General features: G+C 53.2%; 5 protein-coding genes across 5 annotated transcripts; 3 read left to right on the forward strand and 2 right to left on the reverse strand.

The window, feature by feature from the left end:
• Window positions 1-1,510: 1,510 nt before the first annotated feature.
• MYCGRDRAFT_89842 (uncharacterized protein) lies at window positions 1,511-4,894 on the forward strand (the record flags this gene model as incomplete). The annotated part of the gene is made up of 6 exons (XM_003856516.1): window positions 1,511-1,570; window positions 1,652-1,747; window positions 2,854-2,972; window positions 3,532-4,214; window positions 4,323-4,710; window positions 4,873-4,894. The coding sequence occupies 6 exons, from the start codon at window positions 1,511-1,513 to the stop codon at window positions 4,892-4,894; spliced, it is 1,368 nt and encodes a 455-aa protein (XP_003856564.1).
• A 646-nt stretch (window positions 4,895-5,540) lies between these two features.
• MYCGRDRAFT_32463 (uncharacterized protein) lies at window positions 5,541-6,563 on the reverse strand (the record flags this gene model as incomplete). Its single annotated transcript, XM_003857068.1, has 1 exon — window positions 5,541-6,563. One exon carries the CDS (start codon window positions 6,561-6,563, stop codon window positions 5,541-5,543), a length of 1,023 nt encoding a protein of 340 aa, XP_003857116.1.
• A 797-nt stretch (window positions 6,564-7,360) lies between these two features.
• On the forward strand, window positions 7,361-8,482 carry MYCGRDRAFT_66898 (uncharacterized protein; the record flags this gene model as incomplete). Its single annotated transcript, XM_003856517.1, has 6 exons — window positions 7,361-7,431; window positions 7,490-7,502; window positions 7,553-7,613; window positions 7,669-7,815; window positions 7,872-8,153; window positions 8,211-8,482. The coding sequence occupies 6 exons, from the start codon at window positions 7,361-7,363 to the stop codon at window positions 8,480-8,482; spliced, it is 846 nt and encodes a 281-aa protein (XP_003856565.1).
• A 1,396-nt stretch (window positions 8,483-9,878) lies between these two features.
• Window positions 9,879-11,791, forward strand: MYCGRDRAFT_33002 (uncharacterized protein; the record flags this gene model as incomplete). Its single annotated transcript, XM_003856518.1, has 4 exons — window positions 9,879-10,316; window positions 10,381-10,450; window positions 10,583-10,898; window positions 10,948-11,791. Coding segments are annotated over 4 exons (1,668 nt in total), but the record flags the coding sequence as incomplete, so codon positions are not given.
• A 2,847-nt stretch (window positions 11,792-14,638) lies between these two features.
• Window positions 14,639-16,332, reverse strand: MYCGRDRAFT_102763 (uncharacterized protein; the record flags this gene model as incomplete). The annotated part of the gene is made up of 3 exons (XM_003857067.1): window positions 14,639-15,144; window positions 15,201-16,108; window positions 16,176-16,332. Coding segments are annotated over 3 exons (1,134 nt in total).
• Between the last annotated feature and the right edge of the window lie 370 nt (window positions 16,333-16,702).

Genomic DNA, 16,702 nt, shown 5'->3' on the forward strand with positions numbered 1-16,702 from the left:
TCTCCGACCGAGGAGGAAAAGTGGATCAACTGGATGGACATGCAGATGATGCAGGGGCAATGAGGAAGAATACCATGGATTCTGCGGAGGGATGATGCAAGGTATGGAGTAACTTGATGCTACTGGAGTATCGCGAGGCAATATTGGCTTGTGTAGTTCAGAGGACGGAGACTTGAACCGTGGACGTACATTGCCGGAAATGGTAAGTGAGGTGCCACGATTTGGTGGAAGATTGACACCGTGGACGCCGCCGATGGGAGGGAACCCGCACAAGACCGCATTGCTCCAAAGCTTGGATATGCTTGACCTCGCTCGCAGTGCCGTCGACGGGGCGAGGCTAGCACGAATGCGATATGGGAAGATAGCACGAACACGACACGTTCCAGACTCGATCAAAGCCTCCAAGTTGACAAATTCGTGATGTCTTCGAGCAAGGCCATCCATGTCCTCATCAGGGATCGACTTGGTGACGTTCGTGATAGTGTTCGTAACGGACAATTTAGTGCTTTTGGTCGTAACATAAAAGCCGGTTCGCTAAGACTATGCATAGGGTTAGGGTTTAGGTAATGCAAAAGCGGTAGGACAATAGCAATAACATCGCAACTACCGCATTTTTGTATATATAAGTTAGGCCTATATAATACCTCTATATATAAGCATTAATTAAATACTACTCTCGCCGCGATCGAGTATATATAGAGCAAACTAAGTAGGATTCTTAGTAGGATTCTTAACTTTGCGGATTTTTAGCTTCGGATTTGTATATAAACAACATAGTTTCTCGAACAACATCGAGTATTCTCTACTTTACGAATATCGCATAACTATAGAACCGGTACCGATGTAAAGAACGAGCAACGACGGATACGCATATCGAAAAAAAATCGCGCCTGCGGCGCAGACTGCCTATACCTCTTCGATATCGTTGCGCACCGGATACGCACGAACGTTACGAACAGCACACACCAAAAAAGGCCTGTTTTCGTGTGCGTGATAATCGTTTTCACGCACCACAGTCGATCCCTGGTCCTCATACCGCCTTACCTTTTCCTCCGTGCGATGACGAGGGCTGTCTTGGCTGTGATTGGGCAATGCCTGCAACGACACGGCTCCAGGACTGCCATGGACAGTGGACATGTGCAGGACATCCATGCGTTCCGGGCTTTCCGGTATGAACTTGGACATTTGGTTATGAGCAGCGTCGTCAAAACGACCTTGGCCCACATGTGTGTTCATCCACCTTGTTCCCCGCATCATCGTATTCGAGCTCTTCAGAGGACATCCCAGATCCTCAGGCCGTCGGTCCTGTAAACTGGCATACCTGGTTCTTTCTCTTACTTCCCTGGATGTTCCAGCCTCGCCTGGGCTCAGCGTTACTGGCCGGAGTAGTATCACCCATGGATATAAGACCACCGTCTTTCCCAACCGTCTTCCTTCGATCCTGCGCATCTGTACCCTCTCTCGCTCTGGCACCATCCAGCAACGTCAAATCACAAGTCGAAGATCGACAATGCAGCTTCTCAAGTCCACCGTCTTCCTCTCGACGCTTTCCGTCGCCTTCGCATCTATGGTACGTTTTCCTCTCTTCCTCTCCTCATTTCTCTCAAATCCCCAGCCTGTTCTCGTCATTGTACTGACCGAGACATTGCAGCGCTGCATCAGATGGGAAGGATCACCCTACAAATATGGCCTTTGCACCGGTGACCCGAACACTCCCGACGCGGGCCGCAATGCCCCTTGCTATTCTGTGAGTTCAATCAACCTGGCAGCACCACTCGTTTGCGGATCCGCCTCGCTGACTTGGGTTGCTTTGTCATTTGGCAGACAACGCCGTGCAAATTGGCCAAGATACCCGACGGACACGGAGGAATGATGGAACCTCTAGAGGGAATTGGGCCACCATGCTACATCTTCAGAAACAAACAGGGGAAAGACTATACCGCGGCTTGCCCGGATTGGCCGGGTCCTCCATAGCCGGAACACGGCTGTCGCTGCTAGGTTCTAGCAAGGGTCGCAAGGGTCAGTCTCCTCAATAGACTGGACGTTTGATCGGGCAACGATATGTGCGTGAGCTTTTTTCCGGAGCACTCGGCTTGGAGTTGTGGCTGTTGGTGGAGGCAGTGAGATACTACATCATTGGGGCTGTGGGGTTGTGGTATCAGCTATGGCATGCTTGCGTTGACTGCGATGTGAACCTAGAAGTAGTCTCGCGATACAAGATCCTTGTCGAATCCAAAATCTGCTTTTCCCCGAATCCGTCCTTCGAAACACTGCTTGTACGCCCAAAGATACTGCGTTGAGACAGCTGCAATGCAATTGAACAGACAGAAGAGGCGCCACATTACTTGCAGGTCTGAGACTACACGTCGCAAATCTTGGTGCAGCAGTCAACGGGATCCCCACAGATGATTAGTGTATTGTACTTAGCGGTGTATGGTTTCGAGATCGTGATGGGAGCACTTACACGTAGCCGGTAAGCAGCTGTAACAATTGCGAGTGTTGCCTGATTTACGGCAGTAGGGTTTCTCAGGTGGGCAGAAGCCGCTTGCTCTCAGTCAGCACAACAATTGAGTGTTTTTTAGGATACCCGCCATCTTCACATCGCGTGTGACACCTTTGACGAGGCCCATCCCAAACGCAGGTCAAATGCGAATCGGTACAGCAGGAAGTCTCGAGAGTGGTCTGGTATTTGGGATGGATATGACCCTTCCGTCTTAGTGGCACTGCCTGGTATTCTTACGGAAGAGTGAGAAAGAGGTCAAAGTGAATGGGATAGAGGGGCGTGCGAAAGGACGAGCCAGTGCTGAGGCGAATGCTGTAGCGCTCGGATCATGTGGGAAGTTGCTCTGACAGGGAGCATGGAGTGCAGAGAAGGACGACGCATCTGTGCATGGGAACGATGGCTGCGACGACGTCACGACAAGGCCATTGTGTCTGGCGGAGCGTGCTGACAGGCACGACCCTGGAGTTTCGTGAGTTGTCGGCATGCGGCGATGCAATAATACCATATCGGCATTCCTTCAGCTCCAGGATTCGTGACGCGGTTCGAACGTCGGTTCTTCCGCTCGCTCCTACAGTCTAGGCCAGGAAGACGAGATGGCGAGGCTGATGCTGGCTCGGCGGATATGATAATGCCAAAGGCTTGTCACCTGGTCTTGTCGGGACCGCCTGACAGCCATGTGCGGTCCAAATTGTTACAATTCCGTCGTCGAGGAGTAGAAGTTTACCAATAGACCGCATTGTGGGACCGGTAGGGAAGGATTGTGAATGATGATGCGTGTGGTCGTGAGAGAACTTGGCGACCCCATGCAAATAGACTCCGCACTAGGCGCTTAGATCGAAGCTAGTCTGGGCCAAGCCATCTAGCACCAAGGGCACATTTGTCCGGCTTCGACATTCATCAAACCTCTACTTTTCGAAATCTCACAAATTTGGACATCATCAGGTAGCTCTCAGTCCAAAGCCGTACTGATACGCAAGATCATGATGCGATCGGCAAGCGACTGAGACATCCCTACAACGCTGGGCAAGGACAAATACTCCGATTCAAGACGTCTCAATCGGTATCATGGAAGCTCACTACCTGCAAACTCACGACAGCGCACATGGCAGCAGCTCGACATCCGCGGATAATGGTCCAACCACTTTCCGCTTCTTGGACCTGCCGCCCGAGATGCGAAATCTGATATACGAGCATCTTCTGACCTTGCCGCCTCGAACCATCCGCCAGTCGCCCTCCGCATGCTTCAGCTCCTGTCATCCTGAAATCCTTTCAACTTGCCACCAGATTCACCACGAAGCAGCGGGACTTCTGACATGCCCGGCGAACGCTGAGCAGCCCTTCAACATTCTTCTCCATGCCGATTGGGAGACGGTTCCTGGCACATCGTACGGGTATCCTACAACCACCCCGGAGCTGCGTAAGACTGTTCAGATCCACAACCAAGGTGTCTACAAGGCCAAAATGACCAAATTCGAACACATACCAAACGGACGTGTCGCATATCCTTCCTACCTACGTCAGGTGAAGCGTCTGCACATTGAGGTGCATGTCGTAGGGAATCGCGAGGAGTATTATTATGGCGCACCTATGGTCGGCAGCGCGGTGTTTGCGAGGTCATGTATCCATACGCTTGTTTCCTTTCTCATGGAAGGGCATTCCCTTCAGGAGTTGAAGGTCAAGTTCACCTCTGCGGCGACCCATCCTGACAGAGGTATCGCGCATCCCGCCATCTTGAATCCACTACAGCCGCTTCGTCGTCTGAGAAACATCGACGTTGTCGACATCCTAGGATTCGTCTCAGGTGAGTCCGTATCCCCAGGGTTTTGGGCGCCAATGATTGAAGAGATGCGAACAAAAACGGACAGCCATCCCGTCAATCTCCTCAACAAGATGCAGGAAATCTATCACCTCTGCGATGATCTCGTGATGCGCGACGACGACGACGATGAACGAAAGACAGAACACAAGCTGTTGAAAATACTCTACAGATACATCATATGGGAGTTGCATTTCGATGGATATTTCGAGTATAGGCATGAGCCAAAGTTCTGGATCTCCAAGCATCTATATTGGATGAAGGTGCGCGTTGTAAAGATGAGGGAGCAGAACAAGGAAGCCTCATGCGACCAGGAAGCAAGACGTGAACAATCGAGGTCGTCTGCTCGATCTTATTGGGAGATGCTGTGTGATGGAGCTCCAGTAACGTCGTGGGTCCATCCCCGCGAAGCTGCACGCGCTCGATGGGTTGATTGGAAGCGGATAAAAGCTTCATGCGGATCGCAAGAGAAAGCGGTGCTGATGAGCTGCAGAAACGAGCATCGGCGGAGGCGTACAGGTAAGTGAGGAGGATGTGCTATATGGTCGTACAGGGAAGTTGGCAAGGCATGCTAAACTACTTGCACATTGAAGGCAGGAAAGGTATGTCGAACAGTCATGAGACAGGCACACAGCCTCGAAGGCCGCTCCCCGTTGGAATTCATTAACGCGGACCAAGCCGCCGCTGCATATCCTAGTATCAGACGAGCGAACGAGTTTTCAGGGAGCAGTCGACGTGGGATCGCTACATTCGATATCGCCTGATGAGTCGATTTCTTATTTGAGGCCCGACGGTCCATGTCCTCATACTCCGGCAGGTTCCACCCCTTGACATCCTTGTCCAGCAACTTGGCGAAAGCATCCGACCTGAAGAACGCCGCCAATCCCAGCAGGAAGTTCAGCATCGCGATTCCCAGTGGAGAAGTCGGGAGCTTAGTCCAGTATCCAGTCGCTGGCGCAATGCTCTCCTGCACCTGCTCCATGAAAGGACGAAACACCCGATCGTAGCCTTGCAGCGCGCTAAAAAGGGCTTCCTTGGTGCCGGACCCAGCGCAATGTCGACCAATATCCCCAGTCAGAATATAGGCACCCACGATCGCGGAAGTGGTTCCATGCCTGTGGCCGTGGAAGGGCAGTACGCCGCGTCGCCCAGAAGGGTCACACGCTAGTCAGCGACGACTAGATATCGCCCGGCTGCAGAAACACCACAACCCGATTTGCTTCAAGTGTCGCTTTCATCACTGTAGTCAAAATCTTGTACAGCCGATGATTTGGACATTCCACGGAGCTCGAAGGCGAGCAAAGCGCGGCAGATCAGCGCGGAGATTAAGTATCGGCCCACTACCGACAACGCATCCTCCACGGAGATGAACAACAAGCTTGAAAGCATCAGGACGCCGTACACAATGTGCACTACTGTCAGCGTAGTGGTACACCACGACATCAACAGGAAAAGAATGGTTTCCTGCTTCCAGACGACTAGTGTCGGCGTCTGCTCTGCGCATGGTGTAAATTCGTCCATAAGCCAGTACGTTATGCGGGAATAGAAAGGGATCGGGCCATGACCATTCGGCTGCCGCATATGTGCGCGCAAGCGGAAGCTCGCACTGCCAGCGAGGTGAACGATGAGCACAGAAACAGTCCAGAGCAACGGCAGGTACCTTTGCTTAGTCGCCCAGGAGCTGACGGTCCAGACCCCCAATTCCATACCTAATTCCACCACATTCCCCAGAGCCGCGAGGACGAGGAGCCACTCGACTGTCACCACGATCGATCGCACCATTGGGCCAAACCCAGGAATCTTGACATGCCCAGCACGCTGCTTGAGCGCAGCGATCGGATCGTAGAACTGGGAACCGTGGACGGGCGATGCGGCGGGTGACGCGGCTGCAAGACATGCAGCAAATAGCGGACGCCGTAAGCTAATCAGAGCGATCTCTACGGTGTTGGACCCAAGCATAGCAAGCACTGTTGGCAGTATGCCAAGCAACACCCCGGCGCTCTGCATGTTCGCAAGCATGGCCGAGGTAACGTACTTGGAGTCCATGATACAAGTTGCCAGGGCCGAAGAGACGAGCAGAGACGTTTGCTCTTGTCCAGGCAGGCTCCCGCGCAGGAAGTTGTTGTACTCTGTGGTGCAATTGTCGTGGAGAGCCGAGCGGAAGTTGTCGCTTAGGAGGGGAAAATACCGGACGAAGAGATCATCCCATGATGGAATTCGGGCGGCAAAGGATGGACCGGCCATCGAGAGCACCAGGAGAGCCACGACTAACGAGCTATGACCCATTTTGGCGATGGCCGTGCTTGCACAGAAGGTGCGTAGTAGGTCGCGAAGGTAATGATGAGGGTTCTGAGCTGCTGGCTCATTGCAAGACTATCTACTCCTCTGACGATGCGCCGTAGACACACAATCGTCTGCGTCAGGATCATCTTGTGTCTGGCCACGGGTCCAAAGAGGTGCGTCGCCCGAAGACTGACGCCCATGTGGTGATCTCTGCGGCGCATGTCTGGATCGTGTGAGTGTTGCATGGTCGAACATCGTCTTGAAAGGCAGCAGAAGAAACGTCACCGAGAATGCCTCTCATTTAAGACCCATCCGAGACCGTGGCTGGCTTTGGACACGGCGTGTTGCACAAAGTGGACCCTCGTCATACAAGCATGCAAGGGAGTCTTGGCTGACACCCACGCAGAAGTTGTTTTCATCTGGGCGGGTAAGCATCTGCTCGTGACAGACATGTTGCTCCGGCCAGGTTCATGGCGATTCGTCGTATTCGGACTGAGCCTGACACTGCGCCAGCTGGAGGGACATACTTCCGTCGTGGAGATGCAGCCGCACGCTACTATCATGCCAAGGTTGCCAGTCGCACATAAACGAAGCGAATGGCGCCCAGTCGGTCAGGACAGGAGACCTTGCAATCTCATATGCCCTGCATTCCTTCCTCCATGGGTCGTCTCTCCCGGTCTGATTCTGCCATTCTGGTCGATTCCTCTGCTCTTTTCCAGCATACATCGCCGACGCAGAGCTCGAATTTCACTCCAATCATGAACCTATCCATTGGCTACCAGGAGCCTGCGGCGTCTCCATACTGGGGTCCACAAACTTCAGCGGTCAAGTGCGTTTGCCAATGCTTGTCGTCTGACCTGACCATCACTGACACAAGCTCCACACAGCTTTTGTGAGGAGGTAACTAATCCCGTGTCAAGGACATCACAGTCGGTGCTGAAACCTTCCAGGACTATGTCATCACGAAGTACATTGCCGAGTTTGTCAATACTTTGACCAGCCTTGCATACAGTACGCCGCTCATCTCCTGAACACGGACGACCAGCTAAAACCCGATCGCTATTAGTCGGCTATGGCCTCCAGGGAGTGTATCGCCACAAGCGACAGAGCGTCGGACCTCTCGCCACAGTCACCCTTCCGTACTGGGGCCTCATGGGTATTGGCATCTTTTCCGGACTTTATCACGCCACGATGAAGTACCACACCCAGATGGGTAAGTCAATTTCCAGACTTTGAAGGCATCTGCAAGAAGACTGACTGTAGCAACAGGGGATGAAATGTCCATGCACTTGGCAATGGGCTGCGTTTTGATCCGACTCTTCACTTTTCAGCGCGCGCCCGAAGTTCAACGCCGTAATGCCGCGACCATCGCCACCGGATTGAGCTCGTTTGTCATCTATCACTGCCTGACGGATGAATTTGTCCTCCATGTGATTATCTTCTTCTCGCTATCGCTCACTGTGGGCTGGATGACGCACGGATTGGTCAAAAGTGGGTCAAGACCGGCAGTTCACAAAGAGAAGCTGTCTGGACTAGTCACTTTTGCAACTTGTAAGTGCTGACATCCAGCCTTGAATGCCTGGTCATGCTAATTGTGTCTCCGAAAAGGCAACGCACTCTTCGCCTACTTCCTCTGGAGCCTCGATGTCAATTTCTGTTCGACGCTGACGCGCTGGAAGCACGGCGTCGGTATGCCGCTGGGGATACTACTGGAGCTGCATGGCTGGTGGCACATGTTGACGGCTGTGTCTTGCTACACCTTCATGGCCCTCATCGAGTTTCTGACATCTACCGACGACGAGAGCAGTCACGCACTAGGCTTTGTCTGGCCGGCTAAAGCAGTGCTCCAACAGCTCGGTTCGGACAAGAGGAAGACTTGAGGCGTGGCGAAGATGGAGAAATGAGATCAGGCGGCTCCAGGATGGCTTGAACATTTGCGCGCTCCAAAAGTGATCATCTGGAGCGGCTACTCGCTTCTGCTAGTACTGGGTGGAGGGTCGAGAGGAATGTTTGTGCGGCTTCCCATTCGATATGTCCTCACGAACTTCGTGGTGCCTCGAGCGGTGTCCGATCCCTCGCTGGGAGAGCTCCGGATGCGGTATTCAAGATGTCAGATACCGTTCACTCATCTTCCTTACCTAGGCCGTAGTTTGCGGGGACCGTTTAGGTCGTGACACGATGGTTCACGATGCCCTGTGGTCGGAGGAGAGCGTCACGTGGTCTTCCTGATCACGTGAACGGATCCGACGGCCGCGCACAACGCTCGTATCAAGATGCCATCTATTTCTACTTTCGACATCACTTTGGTTAACCGCCGAGTCACTGCTACAAGGGAGGTCCCTGTCGGTTTCCACGGCATTTCCGCGGTCTCTGATGCTGAGACTGATGATGGGCGACCAAACCGAGCTCAGGCCTGTTCTCAATCCCCGGAATCTCTACCGCCTCGACCCGACCTGGGCTTCAACGCGATGATTATTATTATGAGGCGCCTCATCGGCGCCTCAAACCCTGTAACAGTCCCTGCCCTTGACAATGCGGGCCACAACTACCACGCGTCGAGTTGCTGTCGGCGGCATGGTGTAATGGTGCTTACTATGTGTGACAGGACTCATCTGTACCCCCCAAAGTTCGCTTCTTTACCATATCTTCTTTTAGCATCGATCTCCTCGAAGGCACCCACGCATCTGCCGTGATTCTCAGCCACTCTTACAGTAATGAACATGAGTTCCACTGCTCGCGCGCCGCTTGCCAGCGAACATCTCGAACGTACCCACATTCTGCAGGAGATCCTGGACCATCTCGATCAATACACCAAAGTCTTCAACCTCATCGACTACACGGCACTCAAGCAGGATGTGCTTGAGCCTGTGCTGGCGGAGACTTTTGATCCTGAAACCCAGATCCGTGGCTTCTTGAAGACCTTCCGGAAAACGCTGGCTTTCGGGACTGCTTTGTCCGATCTCCAGAGCGAGCAATTGAGGAAACAGATAGATGCCTTCGTCGATGGCAAAGCTGCAACAGACGTCATTGGCACGAAAGGTTTCGATGTCAACGCTCGTAAGAGCCCGCCAGTCCGCCATCACTTTTCGCTGATCACAGAGCTCAAAAAGCTCGTCCTTTGTGCGAGCGATGGGAGTGAGCTCAAGGCCGCGGTCAAGGATGCGCTGAATTCCAAAAACAAGCATGTCAAGGACTTACCTATCGTGTTCGAGGATGCGAACGAAAGGAAGTTTGTGGAGGTCAGTTTACACCATGTCTTCACATTGAACACGGGCTGACATCTTGAAGTGCTACAGTAATGTGCCCTTTGCAAACTGGGGCCAGACGGTCAAGAACAAGCCCAAGTTCACTTTCCTTCCCTCAACAGTGCGAGGCGTGCAGAACATCGTTCTTTATGCCATTGAGAAAGGTTATCGCGTGCGATGTGCTGGATATCGGCACAGCTGGAGCTCGATCTTTTCCGAGGATAACCAAGTATTCATCTCGTTTGTGAATCTGCATACGGTCAACACGCTTCCTGATCCCATGTCGGTCGTCCCGACAGAGGAGAGTCAAGCTCTGCCAGAACTGAAGACGATAGAACTGAGGGAGGAGACTGTCCCAGGCAAGAAGCGACTCTGTCGAGTTGGCGTTGCTGTTACTAATGAAGAATTTCGGCGTTGGAGCGTTGCAGGCAAGGCTTGGTCGTTTCCGGCAGATGTCATTCTCGTCGAGGTGAGTTTGCATTCTGTTGCTTTCCTCCACTCGTTTGAGCGCATATCTGATCAAAATCTTTCAGGTCACAATCGGTGGCGTTAATGGCCCTATCTGCCACGGTGCCGGATTGTCTCACAAAACGTTGTCAGATTGTAAGCAAGAGAGACGCTCGAGGCCTGCGGCGGTCCGGGGCTGTATCTCGGTCTCTGCCAGCAGATCTCAGTCTAGCCTTCCATACCCTCTGCGACCGAGCCATCGCTAACCCTTCTGCCCTTCTGATGTAGATGTCCGACGAATTGAATACATCGATTGCAACGGGAAGTTCCAAATGGTGGACGATCCAAAAATGCTCACGGCTGCGGCTGGAGCATTTGGGCTCCTTGGCGTTGTAACGCACATCACGTTCGAACTTGACGCGATGACATACGCAATCATGAAACCGCTGAAGGAGGACGTTGGGCTCGGTGTACCACCGCTGGAGAAGAGCGACATTCCTGTCGCTCTCCGCAGTGATTGGTATGATGCGCCGGATGCCGCTGAGCGTATTTCGACTGCGACTGCGGAGTTCAAGCGACGTGCTGCAGACGACTATTACAGCGAGTATGTGATTTTCCTTCCCTGGTCGAGCGTACCGAACTAACGTGCTCAGATGGTTCTGGTTCCCATATCAGCGCAAAGTGTGGACGAACACGTTCAACACAACGAGCGACTCAGCCGGGGTACTGGACTATCCTGACGACGCCAACGTATTTCTGCAGTGGGTACAAGGCTGGCTTGGAGGCGTCATCACCGGCGTTCCCTTCTTCAATGCCATTCCGGGATACTGGCAAGCCCAGCTCCTCGCGTCGCTGGCCATGGCCGCTCTACCACCAACGGTAGGAGAGAGTAAGACTCCAACATTCAAGACACTCCTACCGAATGGGCTTCATTTCCGCCGCGGCGTCCAGAATATGCGTGTCCGCGATCTTGAGCTGCAGATTCCCTTGCCGCCTCGTAAGGACGACGCATCCAAGCCAGACTTCGGCATCGTCCAACGTGCCTGGTGGGACGTTATCAAACTTGTTTACGAAGGCACGGAAGCCGGCAAGGACCCTTCCTCTGCGATGCGAGTGGCGCTGGAGATGCGCATCATGGGTGGCAGCGACATAATCATGGCGCCTCAATATGGAAACGATCTCGGCACACTGTCGATCGAAGTGCTCACTCTCCCCGATGCAGTATCGGATCAGGAGTGGCAAGGTTTCACGCAGAGAGTCGTTGATCTTTGGACGAGTTACGGCGGAAATGTGCGGCCGCACTGGGCGAAAGAGTGGGAGCAATGCTCGTGGAAGGGCATGGAGGCCAGGAAGTACATGAAGGAGGTGGCGTTCAAGGATCAGATTCCGGACTTCCGTGCTACGCTAGCCGATATTGGGCAGAAGCAGGGATGGACGTTGGAGCAATTAAAGGGCAGGTACTCGAATGAGATGTGGGATAAGATTGTATTCGAGTAGGTGGTTGCGCTCACCGAGGCGAAAGACGGTTCCGACCGAAGGCTGAGATGGGGATGTCGGGAGGTGTTGCAGAGTGACCATACGCTGTTGGAACACTGGATCGTGGTATAATGAACGGAAGTTTGAAACAAGGTCAGAAGAAATGAACAAGTCGATTTTTTCGTGATGGACAATATCCACCGAAGATGCCCAATTGACGCACATAGAACCACGTCCAGATACAGAGTCGACTGCCCGCCCGGCATGCCCACCTCGACGGTACACACCTCCTCCTCTTCTCCTATCACCTCTCTCCCAAGTGTGGCATACCGGCCACCTAGCGCAAGGGCTATATATCGCAGAGCGCAAACTCAGCCCCGGGAGCATGGGAACAAGCATGGTTTTGCGCGGCACATCGATGGTTCTGGGAGGGAAGACACAAATCGTATCAGCGCGAGACGGGACAGAGGGAGGTCCAAGGTAACGTACATGGTCGCACAGGACTTTCAGACGTTCGTAACCGGGACGTCCGGAAATGATGCAGCAACCATCGTCCACGTAGGTCGCCGTTGGACTCCACACATCGCATTCCTAGAGACGACATCAGTGAACAGTGACAAGAAGAGGCGTTGGGTGACAAAGGAGGGATGGCTTCTTACACCGTACGCAGTATTGTGGTTGTAAGGATCGCCCGCAGCCAGGCCGAGAGCGGACGAGACCAGGCCGAGGAGGATCGAGAGCTTGAATGTCTGCATTGTCGTTGAGATGTTGGTGTCGTCGGTAGGAGATGCTTCTTGAGGATACGAAGTCTTTCTTTGAGTTGGACGAGGTAGGAAAGAACAGAAGGTTGGGAAGTCGACGGCGGTCTTATGTGTGTCGTCTTCACACGGAAGAATGGCGGCTTCTGTCAACGACGCTACCGATGGCCTCATCAATATTGATTCGAGGTGGTGTGATGTCTGGCTCGGAAGTCTGATCATATTGCTTAACCTGATCCTGTGGTTCTAGACCTCTGACGAGACGCGAGAGCAACAACCGGAGTTGTCGCGCTCAACTCCACCCTAGGATCACAGGTCGAATTACCAGGGGGTGGACTAATTGCGCTCCTGGTCTTCATTCACCTAGAGTTGCCCAACGGAGCAGAGCAACACTACCGCAGATCTCGACCATCACAAGCAATTGAGAAGCTTGAGTTTCGCTGCGTTCTCGACAGCCGACCGATTCAAAGGACATTGTCGATATGATGGCGCCGCGGACGTTGGTGAAGACGGCAGACGCCATTTCCGCATTAGTCCATATGCTGCAGCGACAATGCCAGGGTCGAAAGCAAGAAGAAGTATCGACCCTAGTCAGTATTAATGCGAGTTCTTCATGAGCGAACTGCCGACATTTGTTCGAACAGGGCAGATACATTGCAGGGTAGAAGTATGAAGCGTTTCGACTTCTGGCCTCACTAATGCCTGAATGGTGTCTTAGCCGATGAGTTCCCAAAGGGCTCACCGACGCGAAGCCGGAACATCTTGCCGTCAAAGCGTTGGCGGCATGCTTTCGGGCAGAAGCGATGAGCAAGCGATGTCTCCAACGATCGCAATATCTCGATTCTCTTCCCGGTCGCTATTGTGTGCGATACGAGCTTGGATGAAACACATTCACTTACTCCCGGTAATAAGCTTTGTGACAAGCAACACTGAGCTCAGTCTTAGTGGGGCGAGGCTTGTGATTCGCCACGGCATCTGGAAGTTCCTGGTGCGAATGCTCTAGGACATCGGCTGATACCACGAGCCATTGCGGTAGCGAATTTTTCCATGCTCGTGCAGCTCGTGTTGGAGTGGGAGCTGTTCAGCCCCGCTTTTTCTGCGAGACGGGATCTGTGCAGCAAACATCCTCGCGGCGGGGTTCACATCGGCAGAAGAGAGAAGCAAGACCTTAGCGCGAGAGACTCGGATGAAGTCCAAGATGATGGGAGCTGAGCAGCAAACGGATCCGGAGGATTTGAAAGGGAGTAATAAAACCACGACCGACGAAAGGCTCGCTCATCTCCAGTCCCAGATCAAGAATTGGCAAGCATCAAGCTTAATCTGGATCTACGTCCGAATGATGTGCTTGTCCATTGGAGTAGAAATTCTGTTTGTCCATTATCACAACGGCTGGCTGTTACAAGAAGCTGCTCTCTGGGGTTTCGTTGGCGCCAACGTCATGGGTGCTGTAATATCAGTACCGTCCTTCTTTCTTCAAAGACAAAACTTGAGAGATTGGCAAGAAGTGGTGCGGGAGTTTGAAATGGAGAAAGCAAAGCAGAGCTTGTGATGAAAGACCATGGCAACGAGAGTTGATGAAGGTCAACGAATGATGGCTCGGAGGAAGAGCCCGACCTTGGAAAATCCTAGGAAGGCCAAGAGTACCTCCGTGCTCCGGATCAAACCACAAACTCTGAGCCACTGAGTTGCAAGACGCCCAATGCCGTTTTTAGGGGACCATAGAGGTATTCAAAGAGAGAGTGGAACCCGGTCCAGTATCTCTTCTCTTGCCCGCGAAGTGGCCGTGGCGAGGGGTACGGATTTTCAATGGGGTTTTACGGAGAGGACTCGGACGACGAGCCCGCTTAGGAACAAATCCGTGGTCAAGTAACAAGTATGCGAAAAGGAAGCGGAAACATTCGTATATTCTCCTGCTCGGTTCCGATAGCTCCGGTTCTGCCAGTATCATTGAATGACTCCTTGCCGTCAAACCTCTGCCCTCCAGCTCACGCCGCACACTCGATGCCACTGCGGTGGGCATTGTGCAGTGGACTTTCGGGACCTCGGAGGTACTATATGTATCTGCTTTTTAGCCAGCAGGAGCGTCGAAAACATTTGGAGGGCCACAGATAAACGATTGCGTCGAGTTGGAGAGTATTGTTCAGTGTCTGTCACTGCGGCTGCTTCTTTGCACCACACCGTCTCTATGTTAACAGTATTGTACAGTCTTCAGGTACGCACATTGTATTCATGCCCACGTCTTTGTCAATCTCGACCTCCGGCACAGTGAGACCAAGCCCGGCAAAGCCTCGAGGTTCGAAGCTGCCGATGAGCTTTGCTGAGCATCTCTTAAGCTTGTGCAAGTAACTCCCACGCCAGCACAACTGGCCTATCCTTCATCCGTAGCCACATCTCAATCAGAGAACGGGCTGCTGTTGGACTTGTTATCACCAGAATCTCTGCTGTAGTCGATGCGGAGCTGGCGACCGTAGACCGACTTCTGCTCCAACAACTCCTTTGCCTTCTTTGCACTCTCCATGTCGATAAAGTCCGCGTGTGCGAAACCTCTGGGCTGTCCACTGCGGCGATCAATGGCGACACGCACATCGAGAACGTTTCGAACCTCCTTGAACAGATCTGGAGAAAATGTTAGACGCAGGGCTCACCTGAACTTCAGAAGGCGATGTGCTCACCATTCAAATCGCGATCGCTCATCTGGTAAGACATGTTGCCAATGAAGAGAGTCTTGCTTGGCTTATTTCTGGTTCCGCCCTCACGAGGAGAGAAACCGCCCTCACGACGGTCCTTCTTGAGGTGGTACTGTACCGACAAGCGACGGCCCTCAAATTCAGTGTGGTTCAGCTCTTGCTTTGCCCGGTTGGCAGCCTCTTGGTCCGAAAACTCGACGAATGCGAAACCCTTGCTCAGACCCCTAGCATCTGTGACAACTTTGCTGGATACGACCTCGCCGAATCGTCCGAACGCGGCCTCGAGCTTTGGCGCGGTCACCTCGAAGAAAAGGTTGCCCACGTAGAGGATCTTGCTTGGAGGGTTGCCCTCCGATCGATCCTCCCATTGTCGAGGAGCGCGAGGAGTACGCTCGCCACGGTCGCCACGGTCGCTGCGCTGGGGACGTTCGCCGCGCTCGGTGCGCTCTTGTGGAGGCGAGCTGAAGGTCTGCGCGACGCTGGCGGCAGCGTCCTTGACAGTCTCGGCGGCATCGGAGGCATACTCCTGGACGGTCTCGGCGGCATCGGAAGCATACTCCTTGACGGTCTCGGTTGCGCTGTTGTTTTCGGTGGTGGACGAACCCGCCGCATCTGCAACTTCAGGAGTGGCGATGCTCTCCTCTTTGATCTCTGCTGCTTGCTCTTCCGCGCTCGGCTCAACTGTGACTGTTTCACTTGGGTCCTGTGCCTCCGCCGGACTCGCCTCCTTCTTGTCCTCCTCAGCTGCCCATCTTAATGACTGGTGGAATGACCGATAGACCGATGGCTTTTGGGTTTGGAAAGGCGAAATGCGAGGGACGGATTTGATGGCGGAGAACTGGCGGGATGGCTGCTGCGAGATTGCGCGCACGGCGACACGGCGTAAGGCGAACCTTGATGTAATGTTAGTCGTGGTGACCAGACCATGGAGTGATCTTGTGAGCGGCATTGAGAACGTACATGCTGTCGTTCTGTCGGGGTCCCGAGCAGAAATACGAGGGCGTGAGAGCAGCGATCGATCGCAGGCTTATATCTTGCGGTCGGATGAAGGATCGAATTGAAAGGAGGTGGAGGCGATAGATTGTGAGATGATGTCTTCTCCAAGCTCTGAGATGTGGTAATGGAGTTGCGGGAAACGCGAAGTTTTTTGGGTTAAGCGTGCTCGGGGGTCTCGGGTGCTTCCCGCGGCGAATTGGAAATTGATGACCGCGACGCATCTTCTTCCTCTTCTCCACCCTCAATCATCGCAATGCAACTGGCCAAGAAGGATGTGAAGAAGGACTCCATCGCATCGTGGAATATCTATGGATATCTATTATTCTGAGCCACGATTTGCCCACCGAAATCATCTCCACTATCACAAGAACGATCACGCATCAATCCAGGGTATCACTTCAGACATATCAACACCGCTCTGCAAGCAACAGCAGAGCACCTCGCACGACACAAAGCCGTTGCCCATCATCTCAAACTGGACAGCATGCGGG

The sequence above is a fragment of the Zymoseptoria tritici genome, chromosome 1 (genome assembly GCF_000219625.1).
Source record: "Zymoseptoria tritici IPO323 chromosome 1, whole genome shotgun sequence".
Classification (NCBI taxonomy): domain Eukaryota; kingdom Fungi; phylum Ascomycota; class Dothideomycetes; order Mycosphaerellales; family Mycosphaerellaceae; genus Zymoseptoria; species Zymoseptoria tritici.